At 55.4% G+C, this 25857-nt stretch overlaps 9 protein-coding genes across 9 annotated transcripts; 6 read left to right on the top strand and 3 right to left on the bottom strand.

The window, feature by feature from the left end:
* Positions 1 to 398: 398 nt before the first annotated feature.
* BDZ83DRAFT_533381 (uncharacterized protein) lies at positions 399 to 2057 on the top strand (the record flags this gene model as incomplete). The annotated part of the gene is made up of 3 exons (XM_060503337.1): positions 399 to 572; positions 902 to 1334; positions 1747 to 2057. Coding segments are annotated over 3 exons (918 nt in total), but the record flags the coding sequence as incomplete, so codon positions are not given.
* Positions 2058 to 3044: 987 nt separating this feature from the next.
* Positions 3045 to 5865, top strand: BDZ83DRAFT_718599 (P-loop containing nucleoside triphosphate hydrolase protein; the record flags this gene model as incomplete). Its single annotated transcript, XM_060512094.1, has 6 exons — positions 3045 to 3526; positions 3737 to 3968; positions 4041 to 5120; positions 5240 to 5399; positions 5500 to 5560; positions 5775 to 5865. The coding sequence occupies 6 exons, from the start codon at positions 3045 to 3047 to the stop codon at positions 5863 to 5865; spliced, it is 2106 nt and encodes a 701-aa protein (XP_060366230.1).
* A 1094-nt stretch (positions 5866 to 6959) lies between these two features.
* BDZ83DRAFT_265700 (uncharacterized protein) lies at positions 6960 to 7697 on the bottom strand. The gene is made up of 2 exons (XM_060502023.1): positions 7341 to 7697; positions 6960 to 7294 (listed from the first exon to the last, which is right to left on the bottom strand). The coding sequence occupies exons 1-2, from the start codon at positions 7567 to 7569 to the stop codon at positions 7173 to 7175; spliced, it is 351 nt and encodes a 116-aa protein (XP_060366229.1). The 5' UTR covers positions 7570 to 7697; the 3' UTR covers positions 6960 to 7172.
* A 4829-nt stretch (positions 7698 to 12526) lies between these two features.
* BDZ83DRAFT_751009 (uncharacterized protein) lies at positions 12527 to 14717 on the top strand (the record flags this gene model as incomplete). The annotated part of the gene is made up of 2 exons (XM_060513992.1): positions 12527 to 13126; positions 13200 to 14717. 2 exons carry the CDS (start codon positions 12527 to 12529, stop codon positions 14715 to 14717), a joined length of 2118 nt encoding a protein of 705 aa, XP_060366228.1.
* Positions 14718 to 16273: 1556 nt separating this feature from the next.
* On the top strand, positions 16274 to 17353 carry BDZ83DRAFT_265302 (ER membrane protein SH3). The gene is made up of 2 exons (XM_060502022.1): positions 16274 to 16485; positions 16581 to 17353. The coding sequence occupies exons 1-2, from the start codon at positions 16398 to 16400 to the stop codon at positions 17144 to 17146; spliced, it is 654 nt and encodes a 217-aa protein (XP_060366227.1). The 5' UTR covers positions 16274 to 16397; the 3' UTR covers positions 17147 to 17353.
* A 37-nt stretch (positions 17354 to 17390) lies between these two features.
* On the bottom strand, positions 17391 to 21596 carry BDZ83DRAFT_616572 (valyl-tRNA synthetase). The gene is made up of 5 exons (XM_060507985.1): positions 21096 to 21596; positions 20547 to 20981; positions 19544 to 20480; positions 18024 to 19492; positions 17391 to 17966 (listed from the first exon to the last, which is right to left on the bottom strand). The coding sequence occupies exons 1-5, from the start codon at positions 21412 to 21414 to the stop codon at positions 17560 to 17562; spliced, it is 3567 nt and encodes a 1188-aa protein (XP_060366226.1). The 5' UTR covers positions 21415 to 21596; the 3' UTR covers positions 17391 to 17559.
* Positions 21597 to 23816, top strand: BDZ83DRAFT_616571 (uncharacterized protein). The gene is made up of 3 exons (XM_060507984.1): positions 21597 to 21997; positions 22075 to 23011; positions 23067 to 23816. Exons 1-3 carry the CDS (start codon positions 21884 to 21886, stop codon positions 23579 to 23581), a joined length of 1566 nt encoding a protein of 521 aa, XP_060366225.1. The 5' UTR covers positions 21597 to 21883; the 3' UTR covers positions 23582 to 23816.
* Positions 23817 to 25125, top strand: BDZ83DRAFT_696871 (6-phosphogluconate dehydrogenase). Its single transcript, XM_060511374.1, has 2 exons — positions 23817 to 24026; positions 24097 to 25125. The coding sequence occupies exons 1-2, from the start codon at positions 23902 to 23904 to the stop codon at positions 25037 to 25039; spliced, it is 1068 nt and encodes a 355-aa protein (XP_060366224.1). The 5' UTR covers positions 23817 to 23901; the 3' UTR covers positions 25040 to 25125.
* Positions 25126 to 25355: 230 nt separating this feature from the next.
* Positions 25356 to 25799, bottom strand: BDZ83DRAFT_751004 (uncharacterized protein; the record flags this gene model as incomplete). Its single annotated transcript, XM_060513991.1, has 1 exon — positions 25356 to 25799. The coding sequence occupies one exon, from the start codon at positions 25797 to 25799 to the stop codon at positions 25356 to 25358; it is 444 nt and encodes a 147-aa protein (XP_060366223.1).
* Between the last annotated feature and the right edge of the window lie 58 nt (positions 25800 to 25857).

Below are 25857 nucleotides of genomic sequence, written 5' to 3'. Positions count from 1 at the left end.
AAGTGCGCTAGCGAACGGCGGCATTGCATGAGGAAAACGGCACTAACGCACCTCCATCAGCCGCCCTGCGCGATCGCCCACCCAACCTTCTCCATACCTAAGCTTAACGGGGAGGAGAGCTTTCCCAAGAGCCGAATTCTGGGCAAGAGACTTTTTAGTGCCATTTTTCGCCATTTTCGCCTTTCAAACCGTCTCTCCGCCTCTTGATCACGTCACCAGACCCTTGTTCTGGCGTGAGGGACGCCATCTTCAAACCCCGTTTTACCAGTGTGTTCCTCTCTACAGTATCTTTTCGGTCTGAGGGCACGTCAACTGCCCATGTCTCGGACGTGATGGCCTCCGCCAAGGACGAAGCCGCATCGATGCCGGCAGCGGCAGCGGCTACTGCTTTCCCTCCTCCACCACCACCACCGTCGTCCGATGCTCATCCACCGCAATCCCAGTCCTCTGCGACCGCCTCGCCGAGAGGGTTAAGTAGGCGCTCCTCCTCCTACGACGGACGCTCGCCAGCGTCCCCGCGCTCCCTCTCCCGGAGGCAGAGCACCAACGAGCGCATCAACGAGATATTAGAGGTACGTCTTTTCACCTGTAGCTCCTTTCGCTTCTGCATCCTACCCCATCGCCAACAGAGGACCTGGGACTGTGGAACCCCTTTTGTGTGTGTTTAAACGTGTGTCGTCCGCGAGCATGTACATTTCGCCCATCGCTTGGCACCGACCCTTCTGGCCGCCAATCCACGGCATTTCTCTCTGAACCCTAGTGAATTCAACGTTGACCTCGCTTCTCCGTTTCCTTTCTGCCCATCCCCAATGTTCTGTTCTCCTTCATAATTCGGGATCATTCTCCCCGTCCGCCATCATACATATTTCCTACTTACACCTTCCTCTCTCTCCCAAAACAGAACGCACGAGGCCGCGCACAAGCCATGGGTGGCGGACTCTCAACAACCCGCTCCGCTCCCGCCAGCCCCCCGCGGTACTACTCCCGCGCGGACGGCTCCCACGATGAGAGCGTCGGCATCATCTCCCGTGGCCCGGACCGTAACTACCAGAGCATGAACTCGGCGCCGCAACCCTCCGCCGTCACCAGTACGGCGACGGCCCCGGAGCTGGCCGGCATGCGGCCGCGCAAGTCGGTCCAGTCGACGAGGAACTCTCTGCCGGCGCAGGCCGAGGAGGAAGGGGAGGACGAAGACTACGATGCCGTGGTTGCGCGGGAGGAACGGGAGAGAGAGGCGCAGAGGAAGGAACCCTGGTACACGATCCTGCTGTCCAGCTTTCAGAGCATTGAGCTGGAGAACAAGGGCAGTGTGGCCCGCGATCACCTGGCGCTCGGTACGTATTGCGCTCGCAGTCCCGGTCTGTCACGACGCCTCAGACCATCCGGGTCGGCCTCCCCCTCAACCTAGACGGCTCAGCCGCTTCTCCAACCCATCACGGTTCACCGCCTCTCTGCGGCTGCCAATGGGCCACATCGTATCCCTTCATGAATAACTTATCCTCCTCCATCCCCCAGGCAAACGGGGGCCAACTCCCCCGGGCGCTTTAGCTCAGTGGAACACTCAGCTGGGGTCTAGGGATTTCCACATGTCTTTCGAGACGGACCTCGACCCCTTGAGTTCGACTCCACGCTATGAGCTACTCTTTTTTTGCGATGTTTTGCACTTTCACTTATGAAGAATCATGGCAGCCGTATACAGACAGCTTCAGCTTACCGGGACTGACTAACCCTTTCCACCAAAAACAGAACGAACATTCCTAGCATGGCTCCGCACATCTCTAGCCTTCGCCTCCATAGGCATCGCCGTAACGCAGCTCTTCCGCCTCAACTCGTCCCTCTCGACGCCCGGGACCGACGACTCAAACAGCCACACCCTCCGCCAGCTGGGCAAGCCGCTTGGCGCGACGTTCCTGGGCATCAGCATCCTCATCCTGTTCCTGGGCTACCAGCGCTACTTCCGCGCGCAGCAGTGGGTGATGAAGGGCAAGTTCCCCGCGAGTCGCGGGACCATTATCATCGTGTCCATGGTTGCGTTTGCGCTGATGGCTGTGAGCTTGGTTGTGGTTGTGGTTGTGAGTCCTACGAGTAGGGAGCGGTGATGTTTATGCATTTTTACGGTTGACGGGGATTTCCATGTGTTTGGCGCCTATGTTTGTGTTGCACATGTATGAAATGAGAGCGTTCTGCATCACGGGGGCTCTTGGGATTTGAGTTGCTTTGAAACCTGCGTATCTGTATTGTATCGATTTACTTTTGATATGACGCAGCAATGAGCATATAATACCCTGATAATTTACAATCGAGGATGTTGTAATGCAATTTGTCGTTCTCTCTGGTGACATGAGAAAGAGGCCCTGGAAGCTATGAGATGGTCTACTTGTATACAATACTGCAGCGGCCGCAGAAACCGACATTGTGAGAATTTGAGCAACTCTGAACTCGTTCTCGAAAGATTAGGCGACTTATTGAGCATCCTACCTCTAAGACGAACTCGTCATTCGACCACCAGTTCTCAACCGGCATCATGCATACTTGTATTCATTCCGTGTACTCTGCCCTGCCAACCTCTGTCCGACGCGAGAACCACAAAGGGCAATTGCATCAATGACATATCGCAAGATGCAGGTATCCGGCCCGTTCGAGTACCTCATCCCATCTCATCCCATCTCGTTACCTGAAAGCTGAGAGCTGAGAGCTGGGAGTATTCCCCCCCTCTAAACCCCAACCTATCAGATGACGTCAAAAAAGCTCAGCCAGCTGCACCTCACATTGTGGAGACTCCGCACAGAACCACTTACAACAGGCGCAGACAACGACACACACACACACACGCTTTCATCTCAACTACAGCTCGCTCACCTTACTTCCCCCACAGTCCGTATACCATCACTCATCAACCTGCACACACATGAGCTTATGAGAACTCATCTCACCAAACAAGGCAATCTAACTCAGAGAGAGACGCCAGGAAAGGGGAAAAAAAAAAGGCATTGGGACCACGTGAATAAAGGGAAGGGAAAACAGCCCCTCCCCAAAATACAAACATGTCCACCTCAACAGAACCCCTCTCCCCCCCCTCCTTCGCAATAACCCAACTCACCCTCCTCGAAGCCGAACTCGCCGCAGAAGTCTCGGAATCATCCGCCCTCGTCTCCTCGCACTCCCCCACAGCCCTCCAGCGCGCAGGCCTCGCCCTGCCCAACCTCGTCGTCACCGCCCGCCGCACAGGTCTAGGCGGGCGTACCGTCCTCGAGTTGTCTTCGGATCCCGCTGTTGCGTCTTCTTCCGGTGAACTACCCGAGCATGGCCTCCGGCCGGGAGACATTGTGCTCATTTCGGAGCAGCCCGCGGGGAACGCGAAGAAGAAGGAGGTGAAGGAGCTCGAGAGCAAAGGGGCGAGGGGGGTGGTTACGAGGGTTAGGAGGGAGGTTGTTGGTGTTGCTGTTGATGAGGGGAAGGGGGAGGAGAGGGAGTTTACGGGACGGGTTTGGATTGTCAAGGTTGCTGATGATGTCACGTACCGGAGGTGAGATCTCCTGTTCTTGTTTCGTTTCCTTTTCGGTCGTCTTGTCAGTCAAGGATCACATGCTCGATAGAGATGGAGTCTGTCGGCTGCGTCACTTGATGCCAGGTTTCACGGAAGCAGGCTAGGCTCTGCGTGATTGACGACCTGTGGCAGTATCAAAATGCTGCAGCACCTAGCGGAGGAGCAGACAGGACTAACGGTAACCTACAGAATGAGCCAAACCATGGGCAAGATCGAAAAGATGACGGAATCGGAATACACGGCCTTCATGCGCGTCCTCTTCGGCCTCTCGAGTCCGTCGCCGGTACCCCCGGACCTGGCATCCGACCCGGATCTCTCAAAGATCCAATGGATCGACCCGTCCCTGAACGACTCACAAAAGGACGCCATCCGGTTCGCCCTCGCGTCCCGCGAAGTAGCCCTCATCCACGGCCCGCCAGGCGTGAGTCTTACCCCGTGGCACTCAAGATGAAAGAAAAAAAAAACGCCCATGACTGACGAAGAAGGAAAAAAGACGGGCAAAACCCATACCCTAATCGAACTAATCCTCCAGCTCATCAAGCTCAACCTCCGCATCCTCGTCTGCGGCCCCTCCAACATCTCCGTCGACAACATCGTAGAGCGCCTCGCCCCGCACAAGATCCCCATCCTCCGCCTCGGCCACCCGGCCCGCCTCCTCCCCAGCGTCCTCGCCCACTCCCTCGATGTCCTCACCCAGACCTCCGAGGCCGGCGCCATCGTGAAAGACGTCCGCGCCGAGATGGACGCCAAGCAGGCTTCCATCAAAAAGACGCGCAACGGCCGCGAGAAGCGCCAAATCTACGCCGACCTCAAGGAGCTCCGCAAGGAATTCCGCGAGCGCGAGCGCGGCTGCGTTGCAAACTTGATCCGCGAGAGCAAAGTCGTCCTGGCGACGCTGCACGGCGCGGGCGGCCACCAGCTCCGGGACCAGCAGTTCGACGTCGTTATTATTGACGAGGCGAGCCAGGCGCTCGAGGCGCAGTGCTGGGTGCCTTTATTATCGGCCAAGAAGGCCGTCTGCGCCGGCGATCATCTGCAGCTGCCGCCGACGATCAAGTCGCTCAATTCCAAGGCGAAGCCGGCGGCGGCGGCGGCAACATCAGCGGTACCCAAAGAAGACGCGGAGAAGAAGCAAATCAAGGGCATGACGCTGGAGACGACCCTGTTCGATAGGTTGCTCGCCCTACACGGGTCATCCATCAAGCGTATGCTCACCACGCAGTATCGCATGCACGAGAACATCATGAGGTTCCCGTCGGACGAGCTCTACGAAGGGAAGCTCATCGCCGCGGAGGCGGTCAAGGAGCGCTTGCTCAGAGACCTGCCGTACGAGGTCGAGGACACGGAAGACACCAACGAGCCAGTCATCTTCATCGATACGCAAGGGGGCGACTACCCCGAAAGGAGCGAGGACGACGACAAGGACGCCGTCAAGAAGGCAAAGTTCAGCTTGCATGGGGAGAGCAAGAGTAACGAGATGGAAGGGGCTCTGGTCCGGCAACACGTTCAGAAGCTGGTCGACGCGGGAGTGAAGCCAGAGGACATCGCCGTCGTGACCCCTTACAACGCTCAGGTAAGCCTGGTCAAACCCGACGAAGCCCCCCTTGATTATGGATCTTCTGTTTGGAAATCCTGGGTCCGCCGCGAAGAGCCGCAAGGCATGAAAGCTGACATCGGATGAACCGAACGCAGCTCGCCATTTTAGCGCCCCTGAAAGAACGGTTCCCGGGCATCGAGCTGGGCAGCGTGGATGGCTTTCAGGGCCGTGAAAAGGAGGCCGTCATTGTCAGCCTTGTACGGAGCAATTCCGTAGGAGAAGTAGGGTTCCTGGGCGAGAAGCGCCGACTGAACGGTAAGCTTCAAACGAGAGATGATCCCGCCGGCCACGGCCAGGCTGGGAAGATCCCAGTATGCAGCCGACCGTTAGCGCATGAATGTTAATGCGTTCTTAGTGGCGATGACGAGACCTAAACGCTCGCTGACGGTGATCGGAGATTCAGAGACAGTCAAGAGGTGAGTTGGTTTGAGAAAATTGCTTTCTTTTCCCCCTTCTTCCCTAAACCTCCCCCTTCCCTAATTGATTTTGGGGCGTGCGGCGCAGAGCACCTCTGCAGTATGCACAGATGGTGGCAGGCTTGTCCTGAGACATTTGCTGAGCCGCGTCAAACGTCCAACATCTCGGGCCTGTTTCTTCTTTTTTTGCTAACTTGGGTTGTGCCATGATCAGAGGCAGCATCTTTCTCAAACGGTGGATGGATTTCCTCGAAGAGAACGCTGATCTACGTTACCCGGATCTATCGTCACTTCAAGGGTCCTGAAAGGTCCCCAAATTTGGGATGGTTGGGGAGGTCGTGGGCTGGCGGCGGCACCGAGGGACCATCTTCCATGCAAGGCCCGCCCCTCTCCAATGTCGACCTTTATGCGATAAGAGGATTCGTGGCAAAAAAGAACAGACGATCTGGAATACCGACGAACCGGCTTTGTCGATGTGGTGGCCCGCCGTGGAGGGGTAGCTGGGATGAATCCTTATGCGATGGGATGTGCTGGTTTCCCAACGATGCCAAAATAGGAAAAGACTGCATTGTCTGACTTTTGACGCAGCGTATCGTAGAATTTTGAATCGGCCGTCAACCATGCTTGCGGCCCACCAGAGGTTCATTGGGGGAGGGTGCGTCCGTTGACGCAAGTTGATGGGCGCCAAGGCATAGGCGATTTGGGCCGTGTCGTGTCGTGTTCGCGGTCGAGGGCCAACGGACGAAAGAAGACGGGAGAGAAAGACTTTGGGTCCTTGGGAGTGGAGGGACGGGGGCACAGATGTCAGCCGTCACTGATCAGACGAAGAAAGTGGCATCCATGTATGTTTCAGGTTACTTTCCACGTCTGGCGACCTGTGCCATCCTTGTTCGCGTGGCCAGACCCGCCATATTCTCCTACCGAGGAAGAGCCTAGGAGGGGGATGCTTGAGTTGGACGTTGCCCTCTCGGTCTCGACGAGATTGTGCGCTGGAATTCGCGGTGTCTTCGGGGTTATGTACGGAGTCTGCGGACTACTCGTACGGATAAAGTATTTGAAAGCAGACCTGAGACTGCGGCTGATATTGGGTTGCCCGCACCAAAACTCAACAAATCAGTCTCGATCCTTCTTGGCACAAGATATCATCTGTAATCTGACCAGGGCTCCCTCTCCTGTATTAGGTTGAAGCCATATCCGTCGTAAAGACAAAACCAAAGTGAAAAAGCCTGTCACCCATCTTGTACTCTGCATATCTCGTTGCGTTGACTCTCGCTGCGTTATGCACTCCGCCTTGACTCCGCGCAGCGAATATATCTTGTTGGCTATCGCATCTGTTATTATCAGATTGTACCATCCCGACTGCTCAGCCAAGTTTGGGAAGCTTAGACATTCGAGGTAGAGTGTGAGCTAGGACACTGCATAGCCCAGATCACTCACAGTCGGTCGGCACATCAACTCGCTTCCAGAATAATGGTTCATCTCCATGTCTATGAGACATGGCCAATTCCGGGGCAAACCACCAATTGGATGTGTGTTCCGATGGCTGGGAGAGCGCTGGCGAGTAATGTGCTTTGCCAGCAGCTTCAGCCGTGCCATTTGCTATACTCGGCTCCTATAGATGCCGGCTGCTCGTGCTCTGGGCTGACGGGCGATCATAAGTCGGTTGTCTCGCTATATGATGCTCCGCCAAGGTCCACTGTGCAAGACGATCAAACTGTTGCTGGAGCGGGATAGCTTCTCAGGTGTTGGATCGAGGTTGGACTGAGGGGGGGGGGCCTACATTGACGTGATTGACTAGGCACGAGCACTCCGTGTGGGTGATTTGGCATGGCTTTGCTATCCGTACCGCCCACGTAACAGTAATGCATTGCATGATGTTGGTTGTCCACGAGGGAGCCGCCGCCTTTCTGGATGAAGCTATATCGTGATCGCATATAGGCACCCGAAATAGCTGACTGGCCCAGAATTTTTCCGACACTTTGTTCTGTGCGACTCTGGCAAGGTGTCATAAACCAGAACCTCAAGGGAAAAGAGTTACGGCGGGTTCGCGGTGCCTTTGGCCGTCGCCGAAAAACCCCCACGAGTCAGGGTGAACAGGCCAAAGAAGCCAGCATACTGCGTTGCGGAGAAGCTGTCCACATTGATACGAGCCGTAGAACTGTCGTCGAGCTTCGTCCAGAATTGGAATGGCCTTGATCTAGGCAGACAATAGGGGACAGCGGGGGTCCTGCTCGATGGGCAAAAGGCTTGCAAGCCATGTGGTGGTTTAGCCTCTGAATCCTGCGATGTGGGGCTGTCCCAAATGCAGTTGTATGGATACTGGCCTGTCTTTTGGACGCGAAGATGCTGCACGTCGTCGACGGGGGGGGGGGGGGGCTGGAAGACACGCCCGAGGAAGGGCTTCGCTCCTACAAGAAGGGGCTCAAAGTGATTTGTGATGGAAACTTCTTGATTCCCACGCAGTATTGGAGTATTGAGTTAGGTAGTTGTGCCGCAGCATCCAGATGTTGCTGCTGGCGTGAACCAAGAATAGGTAACGCAGGTAGGTGGCAGGTGCATGCAGGAGGACGTGGCATGTGGTTGCAGCGATCCGAGTGAGGAAAACTGCGTCGTAACCTGCGGCTCGGTGGCACATTGGATTCGTCGGAGAGGCTAGCAATCACATCTCTGCAAGTGCAGCGTTGCTTCTAAGGAGCTGAACCTAGCGCTACTACAAAAGATGAACAGTCGTCGAGCAATCGGGATTCAACCAGCTAGAATCTAGTGTGAATGGCTGTCAGGTCTGACGGCGGCGGCGCCAGTGAGAGTGACAGAGGCATCCAACCGCAAATGAGATAGTGCAAACGGCCAGGCGGACGAGACGAGTTAGTGCCGTCGATTCTTGGTGGCAGGACGCTCGAAATTCCAGCATTCCGTTTGCCGGGGCCTTCGCTCACTTCCTATTGGGGTATGGCAAGCGTTCGCTGATACCCTAGCGCGGCGTCATGATATTGGACGACTAGTTGGCGATAGAGGTCTTGGATGGCGGGATCTGGGACACCATGTCGGGTGAAGATGCTAGCTAGGCTTGGTCGAATTCCGATGGTGTTGGTCGATGGTTGACAGACTAGGAGGTTAGACGCAGCGTCGATTGTTGGTAAGAATTACCAGCACCCTCGAGCAGCATGGCTTTGACCTCGTCCACGGCTCGTCCGTCAACTTGAAAGACGACTGGGATACATCATACAAGAGCGTGGACTTGAGAGACGAGGCCTGTCGCTGGTCGATGCCTTCCCCCGTTCAGCACGGATAGAGTCGGGGTTTGGTAGCGACAAGGCCAAGAACCGGGTCGAGTGATGCGAATCTAGAGTCGTAGCGAGTGGCAGTATCCGTGTGTAGAGTAGTAGTATGTAGCCGTAGGCGGCATCATCAATCACACACCGACTCTCGACGACTGTCTTTGGCTCTTTTTATCGGTGTGTGCAGGCTTGTTGCAACCCGAGGACCAAACGAGGATGTAGGTGCTGGTAGTCTCGTATCTGGCGATGCGAGGTGAGGTTGACACACACGGACCACAAGTCACAAAAGTGACCTGCCACCTGTGACCTCAACATGGATTCATGGAATGAGCCACGGCGGGACGGGCAGCGGGAGCGAGTTCCCTTGTTGGGCCCCCATGTTGATGTGGAAAAAAAGAAAAGGAAGCAAAGACTGAAACAAGACGCCAAATGCGGCAGCTCCTCGGAGGAGAAGTCGGACCAGCAATCCGGGTGAAATGGAGCCGGCAGAGCCGGGAATTGCCTTTCCATAGACTCCATACTGCGTACTGCGTACGGAGTAGGTGCCAGGATTACCTCTCTTTCCTTCCAGGTTATCACTCTTCTCAAATCCTTACGAAGTATTTACCCACGGAAAGTTCTTACTCAGTGCCGCCTGCAGACATCATGTCAGGACCACAGATGGCGGCAGTCACGCAGACAGGAGGAGCCTTCTAAAGTAGTCTCCACCAGAGGTACTTCTCGAGCATGGTATCCGTACCTGGTACCCTAGACATCTACGAACACTTCGTACTATCCGTTGACTCCTCATCTCACAGCTGTCAGTGCAGGTGAGTCGCGCATGTGGGGGTGCTCACGGTCGTTTAACAAGCAGGTCGCGTGGATCACAATGACCTTTTAGGCATTCGGGAGGGTAAACTGTTTTGCGTTGAGGCTGAGACACTGCATATCCGTGGGAAAAGTGTGGTCCTGGAACTGGAACTGCCACTGACGAGACGAGAGAATCCAACGATTGATACGGATATCTAGCCCTCTTTTCATAGCTTTGTATGGGCACTACGAAGTGCTTACTTTTGCCAATTCATTGCTCACATACCATACCTTGTTCAGTCGGTGTAACGAGCGCCAATATTGGCCATCTTCATGCCACTTTTCACGATGATTCCACTTCAACATGCCCGCCCCCCGCTCACCACTCGTTCCCTTGATCGACGCCTGGAACATTGTTTGTTGATGGACAGAAGAGCCGACGTCGCTGGCTTGGTGCTTGCCTGGATGACCAGTATTGAACACCAGTACAATGTGCCCAAGACCTAGGTCACCCTCTACGCCTCTCGTTCTCCCACATTCCACTCATCCCTCACGTCGCTCATACACGCCCACGACGCCCAAGACGCCCTCCTCCTGCGTATGGACGACACACGATATCTCAAACGTGACAATTGGTCAAAGTCAACGTCCACCCACGTTCCTCGTCCAATCCCGACTCATTTTCAACCACACAGACCTACCACAACAACAGACACCATACGCAACTCTTGCAGCTCACGTCTAGTCCCGGCTCTGTGTCCCCTGGCAAATGGCCTGCTCTGACATGCACAACAAAAAGGTGGCTTGCCTTGGATGGGCAAGGACACCGAGTTCAGTTGGTCGAGGTGTCACCGTCTGCGCCTCTAGCGCGACGACCACCACTTCCAGTCCTCCGAGACTCAAGTCTACGACCCCCAAATGTCCAATGGCTCATCCAATGGCTCCTCCAAGAGTCCAAAAACTCCAACATGCTCTTCCAGCCAGGGGGTCCCACGTCCTTTCTCCTTCCCCACTGCTCTGGGCGCCCCAAGCACTGGCCTCAAACAAGGGCCATCCCCCGAGCCAGGGAAGCCAAGAACGACATGGAGCAGGGGGCGGCGAGCGAACGGCGACGGCGAAGGCCACGAGGGGCGCCGGGGGCACCACCAGGGAGGGCACCCTGACGAAATGAAATGGAAACCGCCATGGAATGGGACGCATCGGCTTCCATTGCGGCTTCAAGCTTGTCTTTGACCTCGGACCTTTCCTGCTGCCCCGTCCCGTCACTCTGCTGAGCAATTTGAGTCTCTGTTCGCTCTCTCTTCTTTCGAATCTACATTTCGTCTGAGAACATGATGCGATGTGCGAATTTTGTGCCATAATATACCACGAACGTTCAGTCCAGATTTGGAAAACGCGTCTGCATGAACGGTGGCCATCCGTGCCGTAGACCGTAGGCGCAGAAAACCAACGGCTGGCCTGTCCTTCTTCTCGAATCTTGCGGCTTGCAACTTGCCCCATCACTGTATCCTAGACGCGGCCAATACACACCATTGACGGCGTTCCAATGGTCCGTATCCTCCTGGTCGTGCATGCATACTTGTTTCATCGCGCTAGCATCTGCGTCTGTTCTGCATCTGCCTCTCTGGACTCTGCCTCTTCTTCCGTAGTGTACCGTGTACGGATACATGGTCCCCATCAGAGCTTCCCGCCCTTGTCTTTCCATCTCCTCCTCGAGTCCCTCCCCTTCAGGAACCCTTGCTGGTTCGTTGTAAAGTCTGATGTACCTCGCAAAGTACATTGTACACATCGTGCGCAAGAACAACTGATACAGATACATGCCATTACTTTCCCTTTTCTCCCGCCCTTTCTGTCTTGTTTGTTTCTTTTTCCTTCTGCCCTCTGCCGTGTCGTGCTTTTTGCCGTTGTAGACACGCGGAACAAGGAAAAAAGAAGCATCTTCTGAACCAACCGCATCTCTTCGCTTCTTCCCCGACCAGTCTTACAACACATCTACTATTGTCTATTACTTGCCTATCGGCTTATTATTCAAGTACGAATACCTGCCGTACCATATTCCTCACCCCTCACTCCCTGATCTACTTCAGGTACCACTACTTTGCTCTCACGTTCCTTACATCTCTACCACTATTCATCACGCATTCCTCTTTTCTCGTCTAATTCATACCCTTCACCAACCATTCTTCTCCCACGCCCTACCTTTCAGGCTAAGCGGCGCGCTATACGCTACCGCCCGTTCTAATCAACATTGCTCCTCCGGCCCGCCTCGTCAGCCTGTCGCAGACCTGCCCGGGTGCTCCTTTGATACATGACGCATGCGCTGCCAGGGTCCCCCCTTCTCAGTTGCTTAACTACTACCCCAATCCTCGATCCCCTCGTGGGTTTCCCTCCTTTTATTCGCCTCAGTTCTCGTGCCTTGATTGACCACTCGACATCCTCCTCTCCTCTCGTACGGATACTCAGCGTCACCGCGGCTGTAGAGGGCGCATTTCGCCACCTCTCCCGCCTCTCCGATTCCGACAGGCCTAGACGACAAGCCGCATTGCTGTCTATATGCACCATGAATCAGGTTCCAGCATAGATCACCACCTGGCCTAGACATCTGGGGCGTCCGATCAAGAATCCCACCCAGCCTGGACTGGCGAACCGGGCATTGACATTGGCATTGGAACTAAACAAATCGTCACGGCACGGCACCGGACGCATCCCGTTGGCAATCCTCTTGGGTCTCACCAACATTATCTCTACCCTTCCCCGTCATCTCTCTTCGGACCTCACCACACTTCATGGCTTAACAGGGGTCGACTATCAAATACAACGCTCTTCGTCCTCCGGCCTTCTTCACACTCGCTCTAGCTTAGAGCCACGCACGAAGTAATCACCAATTGCTGGAACTGCCATGGGCCTCTTCAAGTCGGCCAACCCACCCGCCGCTCCTGGCGCAGTACCTCGATCTTTGACCGGCCAGTCCATTCGGGGCAAAATATCAGGCCCGATTCCCATCCCTAGCCCAGTCGACGACGAATTTCCAATGCGCAACCCGGGTACCGGGATTGCTACGCCTCTTACCGAGGGCGACATGAAGGAGCAAATGATGCATCCGCCGCAGGCCGAACAAAGGGCTGGGTCGATTGTCTCGGTCCTTCAGCCTCAGCCCGAAGTTTCACAGGCCCCGAGAGCAGACTCGGTGATTGCACCAACGGGTTCCGCCGGTTCTGGCTCCGGTTCAGCATCATCACCAACATCCGCGACACACGCGACACAGGCCAACACGCCCCAGTCACAAAGAAGAACAAACGCATCCAGCAACTTGCGGTATTCTGCCGTGAGTGCGTCATCTGAACAGACGGGCGCAAGCAAGGATCGTCCACAGCGCAAAAAGTCAACATTGCGCGGCGCATTGGGAAAGCTCTTTGGTCGCAAAAAGAAGACGAGCTCTCAGGGTTCGACCGATTCGCAGCGCGTATCGACGTACAACGCCTCGAACCAACACAAGAGCGTAAGTTTCGGCACCGGCTACTCCCGTACCATGGCATTCTTTCTGAACTTGGAGACTGACGGGGGACGAACAGGACACTTCCGGGTTAAGCCGAGTCAAGGAAGCTGAACCAAAGCGATCGGCGTCCTTGCCGATCACCGAGTACGACAGAGCATTACGGTCTCACTCCATTGGGCCCCAAGACATTACCGCTATTGAGAGTGCGCGCAATTCAATCAACGTCGACCCATCTCTGTATCAAGGCCACAAGAGGGCGGCCACAGCCACCACAAGTCAGATCTACTCGGCTCCTTTCAGGAGTCGTGAGGGAGAGCTTGCAGGTCTTTCGCCTCGCCCTGCAAGCACTCACGTACGCGGGAGCCGCCTTTTCACAGATGACGATGACCCCGAGGAAATTGGGCGAGCCATCACTAGTGATGTTAGCCAAAAGCGCCGATCCAGGAGTCTCAGTGGAATGCAGAACCCAGAAGGACGATCCGAAGTTCGGCGCAGAAGCGACGAAATCCGATATTGGAGAGAGAGCTATGACCCAGCCTTCATCGCATCGCCGGCGTCGTCCAATATTCCAGACCATGAAAATCAGTTCACGGGCATGGCCCCTCCCATGAGCATGCCCGAGTCCCCGATCGAGCAGGGACAGGTGCACACCCCACCTCAGCCATTCTCGTTTGGGAACTTGACGCACATGAATGTCATGGCCGGCATGAAAATCACGCAGGCGGCCAGTATCGAGACGCGCATCGAGACTCTAGAGGAGAGGATGCACCGTGTGGAGGACGTGGTGACGCATCTGTGCAACTCTGTTCCTGGATTCCAGATCCACATGAGCCAGCCGCAACGTCCTGCGCCTTCGGTACCGGGTTCGAATCCATCTTCTCAGACGACAAGCACTGCCGTCAATCCGGCACTGCAGCAACTCTCGCGCCAGCAAGCCCCAGTCTCTCGGTACAGTAGCTCTGCGCACTCCAAGGAATCTCACACCTCTTTCGGCGAGACTCCTACGTATGTGGGCTCTCTTCAACTCCCTGCATCCATGAACAGGCCGACCTCGAATTCCACCATCCGTGGCGTGACGAGCTTGCCTGCACTATCTCGTGCTGAGCCGAACAGGGCACAAGAGACTTTCACAGCGGATCACTACACGATGCTCTTGGCGCTGTTGGAGACGGAAAGGGCTTCTCGGCAGGCCCTAGAGTCTCAGGTCAAGAAGTTGACGAGGCGCTTGAATATGATATCTGGGCCCAGCGGTCACGGCCGCATGTCTCTAGCAATGGAGCCTCCCCCAACGGCCAAGTCATTTGGCAGCGTGTCTGCCTTTGACCAGGATTCATCCGATGAGGAGGAAACCGCATCCAGGAATCGGCAATTCTTGGCTGAAGACTCTGGCGTTGGGACCGGTCCTGGAGACGAGGACTCGTACTCGGAGGTTTTCGCTACGCCAAGGGAGGAGCAGCATCACGGCTACGGCGCTTTCGGGGAGGAATTGCGCGACGAGGACGAAGACCCACAGCGGAAGAAGGCAGCCAGGACATTGTCGCTGAGCCAAATGACGCTGGGCAAGAAGCCGTCGTCGACAGGAGTGCGGATTTGATGCTTTATTTGCGGCACCGTTTTGCATTGTTTCCATTTCAGGTTTGTCATTATACCCCGGGAGATGTTCTCCCACTCACGAGGCGACGATGACGATTCTGTTCTCGGCAGTCGTTGAGTTGAAGGCGTCTCCTGTCTTTGCGATTCGGCACTGATACCTGCCCCGAGCCTCCGACGGGCTCAGCATTGTCATGGTAGCGAAACATTTTCCATTTTAATTTCTTACTTTTTTTCTTACCCGTACATATGACTATCCATTTCCATTCTTGACGATCTGGTTGGAGCAGTCTTTGTGGGATACATCTCATTGACGAGGATTTCTGGTTTCTTTTTGTCTTATCAAGCGTGCGAATATCTCGGTGAGAGGAATGAGGGAGAGAGAGGTCAGAGAGCCTTTCTGCTGGTGCAATTGAATTTCAGGATGATAACGCCCGGCAGAGATGGAAAAGGTGGTAAGGTAGCCACAACCTGGTCCTGCAGGTTGTGTGCGTGTACAACAAGAAGGCGTGCCCTCGATTGGACACGGATTAGTTTCAATGATGACAAGCCCCAAAGTGCTCTGCTGCTTTCGATACAAGACGCACCAGATGTGTGGTATATTACGAGTGATGCATAATTCATGTTTTGTCTGACGGACAGACATCCAGGCAGACAGACGAACAAACAACGGGCCCGAATGACAAGGCTACCCAGTCGTAATCTCCGGATTGTCATCTCGGGGAAGAGAGTCCAGAATGTTTCGAGAATATCTCCAGGGCCCCAAGGCTGGTTGAGCCCCCGCCACCCTAACCATCGGGCCAGGTGAGTGTAACGCGGATTCGGGAAGCCTGGCAGCGTTATTAGTGGCTCGTCTTGTCAACTTGGTGTCAGCTCGCCCGCACTTGGTAATGGCGTTTGTCAGTGACAGCCTGATAAGTCGCCATATCGCTCCGCTCCGCCTCCCGCCCGACGAAAGCCGCACTTCACAGGTAAAAGCTTTCCTCAGCTCGAGAAAAGTCAGGCCAGCCAGCCAGCTAGTAGAAGCTATAGCGGGCCAGCCGTGACCGACGCTATTTGAGTAATGTTCCAATTGGAATTCCTCGGGCTTTCCAGAAAACTAGATGCTAGGCAATCTTAGCTTAACCCACTCATGAGTCGCTCCATCCATAGGTCCAGCCAACTCCGCAAAAGAGTAAGATTGAATAATAGAGGATTTGTGGATAACGTAGGTAGCTTCTCCGCTGTGTTGGGGAGTAAGGACTTGTGTGGGCACCTACGTAAGCACAACTCTACCTGGATGGAGGCCGTTATCAGTGGACTAAGCTCTTTGCACAAAAATGCCAACTACGAATACGGATACAAGGAATTTGGGGGCATTTTTCTGCGAACAAACAAACGCACATACCACCCAGCCTCTCTCTCACCTCCGCCCGCAGTTTCTTGCCCCTCTTGATTACTTCAACTACACACGTAACTCCGTTCACCCAACCCCTCGTTGTTCGTGTTGCGCGATTGATAGCTATCGATTGCCACTGAACGCATCGGCTTCCTGACCTCTATCGAGAAGGACAGCGAATATCCTCGACGAGCCGAGTCTTTTGCGCTTCATACAACGAAACTCTTTCGTCGCGACGGCAAGCTCGCGCGCGTTAGACCTCTCTTTTCGCAACCACAAAACCGAATAAACAAGAAACCGCCCAACATGTCCGGCTGGGTCGATTGGTCAAAGACCACGCAATCCCGCAACTACCGCGGTTCAACCTCCTTTGCGACGTTCATGATCATCGGGCGTACGTCTCCTCTCCTCTCCCCCTCCCCCACCAGCAACTCGCGCACTGAAAGCGAGATACTCGACAACGAGAAGAAGCTAACACCTCACCAATAGCAACCTGCTTCTTCCTAGGCATCCTCTTCGCCTCCTTCCCCTACGACTTTCCCCTCCTCTGGACCTCGGCCCCCGTCCCAGAAACTTTCTTCACCCACCTCGAAACCCACCTCAAATTCATGCACCAGTCCCCCCCGCTCATCGGCCGCCTCCTCAACATCATCGTCTTCACCGGCTTCCTCGGCTTCTTCATCAAGCTCTTCCGCCCCTCGGAAGCAAACGTCCTCTTTGACGGCGCCTCCCTCGTCCTCTACCTCATCGGCGTCGGCGTCTACATCACAAACATTGTCAAGGGGCTGAGGTCCGTCAGCGCGGGCATCTGGGATGATCCCAACTTCACGGGCGAAGTGAAAGACGGTCCCGTCACGGGGGAGATTATTCTGGGCAAGGAGGATAGCTTAAAGGTGCTGGCGGCGAGCAATACCATTTTGGCGCTCGTGTTGGTTGGCGTGTTGGTGTTGCAGGCTGGGCAGTGGTATGCTGAGCGCAAGGACCGCGAGGACTTTGCGAAGCTGGAGAAGGAGGAGAAGGGGGCCAAGGGATCTGCGAGCAAGAAGAAGCAGTGAATACTGGGCGGGTGAGGACTCTTCTGGGTGTTTGCGCAGGTGGCGTGTTCCGCAGAGATGGTAGTGTTGAGGGGCTACGGCATATCGTGATATTCGCATGCCCCCTTCGACTTGAAATGCGTTGATGGTAGTTGCGGTGACATTTGTCGATCGCATCGGTTCAAATAAGGATCACTGTATGAGGCGCACCATCAGTGAACAGGCAGATTGTGCCTCATTCAAAATATATCATATCTCAACGCCATCCTTTTTGAACTTTGACATTCGGGCTCTATTTAGACCCTAACCTCTCGATAAGGTAACAACGACAAGCAAAGAAATCCTGCTCCCTCAACTAGCAGTCCCACCGCATCTCTACTACAGATAAATGCGTCTACCTTTTTTTACTCCTTATCCCACTCACAGACAAGCCTTTACTCGAGCTTGAGCTGCTCAAACTGCTTAATCGTGTCCTCAAAACTCCTGGCTTCAGACTCGAGGTCCACGAGCTTCTGCTTGTCCAGCTTCTGAACGGCCTCGGCGACCTTCTCCTTGTAGATGGGGTCGTTGAGAACCTTGTGCTGCTTGTCAATGTTGGCGCGCGCCTTGTCAAGCCTCTTCTTGGCCTTCTCAACCTCGGCGTCGAGGTCGACGCGGCCCTTGACGTGCAGGTACACAGAGGCGGACGATGCGACGGGGAACGCGACGCAGCCGGCGGGACGGGCGGCATCGGAGGCGATGATGTCGATGCCCGTGACGCCCTTGCCGCTGAGAGTCTTGATTGAGGCAACCTGATCGTTGATTGTCTGGTGAGAGGTGGCATCGTGAGACTGGATGATAACTGAGGACCGCGTTAGTGAGTGGGATCTACATCGCAGTATTCGCAGAGGCGACTTACTCTTGCTCTCCTCCTTCTGAGCGTACTCGCTCATGAGGGATCTCGCACCACGCGAGCATCCCAGAACAAGCTCGTACGCGGCCTCAGACTTGGGGTCGTCAAACTTGGCGTCGTAGACGGGGTAGCTGGCAAGCATGATGGACTTGGTCTTGTCTTCCGGGCGGCGAGGCAGACGCTGCCACAACTCCTCCGTGAGGAAGGGCGTGAATGGGTGGATCATGGTCAGCGCACCCTCCAACGCGGTGTACAGGGTCTGGACGGCGCTGGCGGCCTCCTCAGGGGTGCCATCCCTGATGATGGACTTGCTGTTCTCAATGTAGACATCGCAGAGGAAGTTGAGAATGTACTGGTACACAATACCAGTGGCCTGCTGGAAATCTCTAGCCGCCAGAGCGGTGTTGATCTCCTTCGCGGCGTTGTTGAGCTTGTGAAGGATCCACTTCTCGGCGAGAGTGATACCAATGGTAGCCTCCTTGGCGGGAACGAAGTCCGCAGGCAGGTTACCCAGGACATACTTGGACGCCTGCCAGATCTTGTTGCAGAACTTTCTCCAACCAGTCATGACCTTGACGTCAAAGTTGACATCACCGCTCGTCGATGTGAGCGCAGCCATGGTGAAGCGAAGACTGTCAGCACCGTTGCGAGGCAGACCATCAGGGAAGGCCTGCTTCTGGTACTTCTCGGCCTTGGCAACTTCGCTGGGGTGGAGGTTACCAGTGCGAAGCTTAGCGTGGAGGTCCTCGAGCTTGATACCTGCGATGGCGTCCAGGGGGTCAATGACGTTACCCAAAGACTTGCTCATCTTGCGGCCCTCGGAGTCACGGACGAGGCTGTGGCAGTACACCTCAGTGAATGGAACCTGGCCAGTAAGCTTGATACCAAGCATGACCATTCTGGCGATCCAGAAGAACAGAATATCCCAACCAGTCTCGAGGACAGAGGTAGGGTACAGCTCCTGCAGGTCTTGGGTCTTGTTGGGCCAGCCCAGGGTTGAGAAGGGCCACAGACCAGAAGAGAACCAGGTGTCGAGCACGTCCTCATCTTGCTCAAGAGTGAAGTTCTTGCCGGGAAGAGCAGCCTTGGCCTTGGCCTCGGCCTCCTCGCGAGTCTTGCCAGCGAACCACCGCTTGTTGTCGAGGGAATCAGACTTCTCGCCCTCAACCTTGGCCAGGTACACAGGGCAACGGTGACCCCACCAAAGCTGACGGGAGATACACCAGTCATTGATGTTGGCCATCCAGGCGTAGAAGCTGCGCTCGGAGGACTCGGGCTTGATCTTGATTCTGCCGTCCTTGACAGCGGCAACGGCATCGTCAGCCATGCTGCGCATGCTCATGTACCACTGGGGCTTCAGCAGAGGCTCAATGACGTCCTTGGAACGCTCGCAAAGAGGGATAGTCATGGCGTTGTCCTTCTTGTCAACGTAGAGACCGAGCTGCTTGAGCTCCTCCTGGATGGCATAACGCACGCTGAAGAGGTTAGTTTGCATGACGGTATACGAGATCTACATGGTCACTTACTCGAATCTCTTCTGACCCTGGTACTTGCCACCATTCTCGTTGATGTTTCCATCATCGGTAAGAATGTTGATGAACTCGAGGCCATGCTTCTGTCCCAGGTTGAAATCGTTGGGGTCGTGGGCCGGGGTGAGCTTGACGGCACCGGTACCGAACTCCTTGTCGACGTAGGTATCCGCAACGATGGGCATCAGACGGCCTGGAATGATGGGGTGGATGGCCTTCTTTCCAACAAGGTGGGTGTATCTAGGATCATCCGGGTGAACAGCGATACCTGAATCACCCAGCATGGTCTCAATACGGGTGGTGGCAACCTCAAGATATTCATCGGCGCCCTCAATCTGGTACTTGAAATGAATCAGAACACCAAACTCAATCTTCTTCTCGTAGCCGGGAACCTCCAGCAGTGTCCTTCCAGTCAGCTCCTTGTTGATAACCTCGAGGTTGGAAAGGGCGGTAGTGAGCCTGGAAGACCAGTTGACAAGTCTGTTGGCGCGGTAGATGGTACCCTCCTCGAACAGTCTGACAAAGGTCTCGGCAACGGCGGCGGACAGATTCGCGTCCATGGTGAAGGCTTCACGGCTCCAGTCGAAACTTCCTCCCATCTTTCGGAGAGCAGCGTTGATCTTGTCGTGGTATTCGCCCTTCCAAGTCCAGACCTTGTCGACAAAGTCCTCACGGCCGAGGTCGTGACGGGTCTTTCCTTCTCTTCTCCAGAGCATATTCTCGACAACGCTCTGTGTCGAGATACCGGCGTGATCGCAACCGGGGATCCAGAGCGTCGTCTTGCCCAACATGCGGTTCCATCGAATCATGATATCTTGAAGGGAGTCGCCGAGGGCGTGGCCCAAATGCAGGGCACCGGTAACGTTGGGAGGAGGGTGAGCGATGACGAACTTGCCCGCGGGTTTGACCTTGCCCTCGGCAGTGAATTCGGGCTCTGTTGAGGTAAAGTTAGCTTACGCAAAGCCTCCCGTGAGAAAGGGGTGCGCCCAGTATCACTTACTGAAGAAGCCTTCCTTCTCCCACCAGTCATACCAGGCACTCTCGACAGCTTCAGGGTGATACGCCTTAAAATGGGGGTCCTCGAGGGGCTTGAGGCGCTTCTTCTCTCCCTTGGGGGTATCTTCAACGTATTCAGGGATAGCCTCTTCCTCCTTCTTCTCGGCCTTGGCCTTCTTCTCCTTGTTCTTGGACGCAGCGGGGGCTGCGGCGGCCTTTGCGGCCTTCTCGGCCAACTTCGCTTTGAATTTGGCGTCCTTCTCGGCCTTCTTGCGCTCCTTCTCCAATTCCTTCTCGGTCTTCACCTTGGGAGGTGCGCCAGCGGTTGCACCAGCATCTTGGCCGGCGGCATGGGTGGCGGACGTCGAGGCAACCTGAGCCTTGGTTTCGTTTGAGACGGCAGGAGGAACCTCCTCCTTGAGGCCCTCAGTAGCGCCGACTGGAAAGGAGACACATGGGTCAGCTCAATGTCTGGAGGCATCACAATGGCAATTGGGCCGGGAGGCATCGTGAGAATGTGGGGGGTGGGCTGGGGAAGGAGGGGCTTGCGCACTGGGGTTTCCGCGTCCGCTGTCGGTGGCCATGGTGGCACGTGTCTGTAGGAAAGGTCGAAGACGGGGAGGACGTGGACGTAGACTGAGTGATGGAGGGCGCACGCGGAGTGCTCGAAGAAATATTGAGTTGGACGTGGTGGATATGTTTGCGAAGAAGCCCGGGGAGGTGGGCTTCGACTGATGGTACAAATACAAAAAAAATCTCCAAAGGTTTCCGAGGAGGGGCAAGCAACTATGACTCGGCGGTCTGATTGCAGCACTTCGCGGATTTGAGTCACAGGATTGGGTGTTCGAGGAGGAGGGCCTTGGAGGGGTCATGCAGCTAAAATTCGGGTGCGAGCCACACGCGCAGGGAACCTGAGGTGCCCAGGTCCCATTTTCCAGCCACAGGCAAGGGGGGGTTTATCGATGACTTGCCTTATCGATAACAGGTATCCGTTCTTCAAAGTCGATAAGGTAGATACCAAAGTTCCATTGGGATGAGTCGCACGCCGCTTCTGCCCCTGGCGTATTTTCCTGCCGACGCATTGAACCTGGGAAGCTCAAGCTCCAGCCACACCAATCAAGGTCGTTGGATAATTCATCATACATTCATTCACTTCCTACCTTCCAAAGCTGGAGCAGTTGCGGGAACCTGACTCACACAAGACCTCCATTCGATTCAATGGGTTTGTAAGAAAGGAAGGAGTCTCATCAGCAACTGCGTGTGTGATTATCAATTCAGTCGCGGACGAAGAAGAAGCATACCGAGAGCTCAGCCCAGCTGGGACGTGGTGATCGTGACGCGATGTATATCCAGAGAGCCATCTCCCGGTTTACTCAATGTGCCAGACAACAATTGGCTAGACGAGGATATAAAACTGCATGCTTTTCAGTCCACGGGAATGAAGAGAGCTGGCAGGTGAGCCTGCCGGAAAAAAAAACATATGTTCCTTGCATTAAGGTCTCATATCTCATTAATACTGACCGTGTGAATAGGGTACCCTCGTTCAGAGAGTGACCAAGACCGTCAGGTCTTTACAGAAAGCAGGCCTCGAGAAAAATGACGGCGCGGTTGTAGTACTTGCTTCCAGGCCCTATGCGTCATGGCTGCTAGATGAAAAGTTCATGGCCGCATTGCTGCGACCCTTTGGGGATTCGAAATCATCCGGCGATGTGGGTCGCGAATTCAACGCTCTTACCGGTGTAGTTGATGGGCTTCACCCCCTCCGTGCATTCGGTGACATCCCACACGGATTCTCATTCTACTACGGGCCGAAGGATATGATCATGCCGAGGCTGTGGCTGGGGAAGAGCCCTAACGTGCAATCTGCTCCTCGTAGCAACGACAAGCTGAACGCTGCCATTACGTTTTCCTACGGGTCGAAGCCTGGCAGTTACGTATGCACACTTCCCTTGGCGAACACGATCTTTCAGAATGGCCTCCAGTCGACTCTCATCGCTAGCCGCTGGAAAGTCAACCTTAAGGGGGGTTTGGACCTGGTCGAGCGCGAAGAGCGACGGGCTCAGGAAGTCAACATCTACAACAGAGGGAGCGATCACACCAACTCGATTCAGGCACCCCTGGTCCCCATCACAGCTCCGAGGAAGATCGTATCAGGCCTGGGCAACATCATCAGGCAGGTCGACGTAAATGGCAAAGAGACGCCTGCTTCTGCGGAGCTCGAGACGGCTGTCCAAGCGCTCTTTGACAGGCGGACGGCAGAGGGCCACGAGTTCCCTCCGGGCCCCGTGGGTGTCTGGGGAGTCGTTTGTCCCCCTGGCGATGACCAAGCGGGGACCATTGAATTCCTGAATAAGTTGTCCGAGACAGCTTCAAAGGTACGGAACGCTGGAGACGAGTGGTCCATAGTCCTGAATACGAAGGAATATATGAGGTGGCTCATCAAGAGGGGTGCCAGGGTCTACAAGATTCGTAAGTTGAACACCCAGCCCAACAACGTGTAAGCTCATCTAACCAGTGAATGAAGAGAGCGGCGGCGGCGGCTGGGGGAAGAAGGCAGGCCTCCTTTCGCTCGATCCCGAAGTCAAGTATTCCGCTTCCTCCGAGGAAGAGGATCTCGACAGCTTCATCCGTTCCTTTGAGAACCGGAACGACGGCGGCGGCGACGCCGAGCAGGGCGTCATCGCTCCGGGCTCGTACATTCAATACTTTGTCGCTCCGCCCTTCACCGCCGCCAAAGTGAATACGGTAACGGAGGGTGAATCTCAGTTCACCGACTCCTTTGGAATGACGGACGACGCGCGGTTGGAGGCATCGCCGGTTCCAGCTTCGCGAGACTGGAAACAAATTCGGCACCAGTTTGGTGCGGTGACAACCCACGGGCTCTTCCTTGAGTGCAGGTCGCTGCGTCCTCTCGTCCGGGAGACGAAGCTGGACGTGCCCGGAGCGTGGATCGGACATTTGGGACTCCCTGACCAACAACGTTCGAAGTTCAGAAGGCTTAGCCTGCACACGGAGAAAGGCTTGGGGGGCTCAAGCTAAGATGTAAAATCTATGAATGTAAGACTTAGGGGGAAAAATTATTGTAATTGTCTTTATTGGTAATGAGCTCGGTCATGTATTTTCTCTCATCGTCGCTGCAAAGCTTGGGCCGGTCATCCGGTGTCGTGGTGTAGGTAATTGGGAGGGTTTTGCCGAAAAAGAACTGACGCAATTCTGTAACTTGCAGCTCAGATCGCCGCAAGTGGATATATGTCCTCTTTCTCTCATACATCTCATTCACTTTCATTAACCAGAGGTAGTTCAAGCATTTATACAGATATCTTAGACGACATAATCCTCAATACCCTGCTTTCTCAATCATGGCCGCAACCAACGGAACGCCCTCAAAGATTGGAGTCATCTCCATTGGCGACATGGGCGTCGGCATCGCCAAGCTCCTCATCGCCAAAGGCTTCCAAGTCGCAACGAACTGCAAAGGCCGCAGGTAAAGTCACCCAACCCTCCGCCTGCATGAGTTATTCATATGATGTTCAAATGACCTAATATTCTGGCAGCGTGGACACCCTCCAACGCGCCCGCGACGCAAAAGTAGAGCTCCTAGACACAGACGAAGCCCTAGCATCCCAGTGCGCCGTAATCCTCTCCGTCGTGCCCCCGCGCGACGCAGAAGCCACTGCAGACCGCATCATCGACGCCCTCGCCGGTACCCCTTCGCGCGAGACACCGCTGTACTTCATCGACATGAACGCCGTCGCTCCCTCCACCTGTAAATCCATCGCCGCCTCCTTCGCCCGCACCCGCACCCCCGCACGCTTCGTCGACGCCTGCATCATCGGCGCCCCGCCCAGGCCCAAATCCGCCCCCAACGCCGGCACCAATGTCTCTGCCTCGGCCCCACCGCCCGGTACCGGCGGCGAGGACGAGAAGGACGACCCGGATGCGTGGTACGTCCCGGGCATGCCCATGTCCGGCCCCGACAAGCTCTCCGACCTCTCCCTCCCCGGTTCCGCTTCCCCAGACGGCGCATCCTTTGGCGCCCGCCTAAGCTCGACCCTAGGCGGCAACCACATCTCGGACTCCATCGGCGCCGCCTCGGGCCTGAAAATGTGCTTCGCCTCCCTCTCAAAGGGCTTCACCGCCATCGCCACCCAGGCCTTCACCTCGGCCCACAGGATGGGCGTGCTCCCCCACCTGCGCGACGAGCTCGCCGCCCGGCTCCCTGCGCACCTGCAGTCCGCAGAAAAGGGCGTCGTGACGATGCCGCCCAAGGCGTACCGCTGGGTCCGCGAGATGGAGGAGATTAGCAAGACGCACACAGAGGAGGGCGGGTTCGGGCCCGAGTTGTTTGTCGGCGCGGCGAGCGTGTACAAGTCCGTGGCGGAAGATTCGCCGCTGGGAGGGGAGAAGATTGGCAAGAGGAAGAGGGGCACGACGGTGGAGGATGTGGCTGCTGCTTTGACGGAGGGGTTTGAGAGGAAGAAGAAGAAGACGGACTGAAGACTTATGAATTCTCCTCATAACTACAATTTGGACGGAATGTAGATGTTAGGAAAAGAGCCAAAAGTAGAGTTGAAGACTTAAATAGTGTCTCAGTTACATTCAACGCTGCACTAGATTTTGTAGTTTTCCAAAGATCGCTCTCGACGCCGTTCGTACCATGAACCATATGCTGCCTACCCAAACCTCCTAGCGCTTCTTATACCCAGTACTATTACACCATGATCCATTATGCGCCGGCCAAGATACTCTTACACGATATAACATCATCGCACGTTCGTCACAGAATTCCGTTGCCCTTATTCCAAAACAGATATTACAACACTGACAGTGTCAAGTCGCCCGACAGCTTCGCCTTGATGTGCACCTCGACGTCCAGATTGAGCCTGAGGTCGACAATAAAGCCTCGTTCGCCTTCGTGTAATATTTCTCGCGGGTTCTTCTCGCGCTGCGGTCGCGGCGTGGAGAAGTCAGGACCGTCGGGAGGGAGCTCGCCCCCGTCCTCGGGCATCTCAGTTATCGGAGCTCTCAGGGATAGATTCATACCCGACGGTCGCCGACGACACGCAGGAGGCCGCCGGATCGGCGGGAACGCTGACGACGACGATGATGACGAGCTACTCGTGGTGTCCGTGTCAGATGCCAGCGCAGACGCGCTGTTCTCGCCGAGGCGCGGCACTCTTCTAGGAGCAGCCCGTCGGTTGGAATGGCCTGAGCGGAGTGGTACTGGGTCGACTAGTTGCTCATCTTCCGAAGGCATCGCTGTCGATGGTGCTGGCGCAGGCCGAGAGACAGCTGGGCGTCTTCTGGCAGGTCTC

The sequence above is a fragment of the Colletotrichum acutatum genome (genome assembly GCF_030867785.1).
Source record: "Colletotrichum acutatum strain CBS 112980 chromosome Unknown BDZ83scaffold_34, whole genome shotgun sequence".
NCBI lineage: Eukaryota > Fungi > Ascomycota > Sordariomycetes > Glomerellales > Glomerellaceae > Colletotrichum > Colletotrichum acutatum.
The sequence above is the reverse complement of the archived record's forward strand: the minus strand, read 5'-3'. Positions and strand labels throughout refer to the sequence as shown.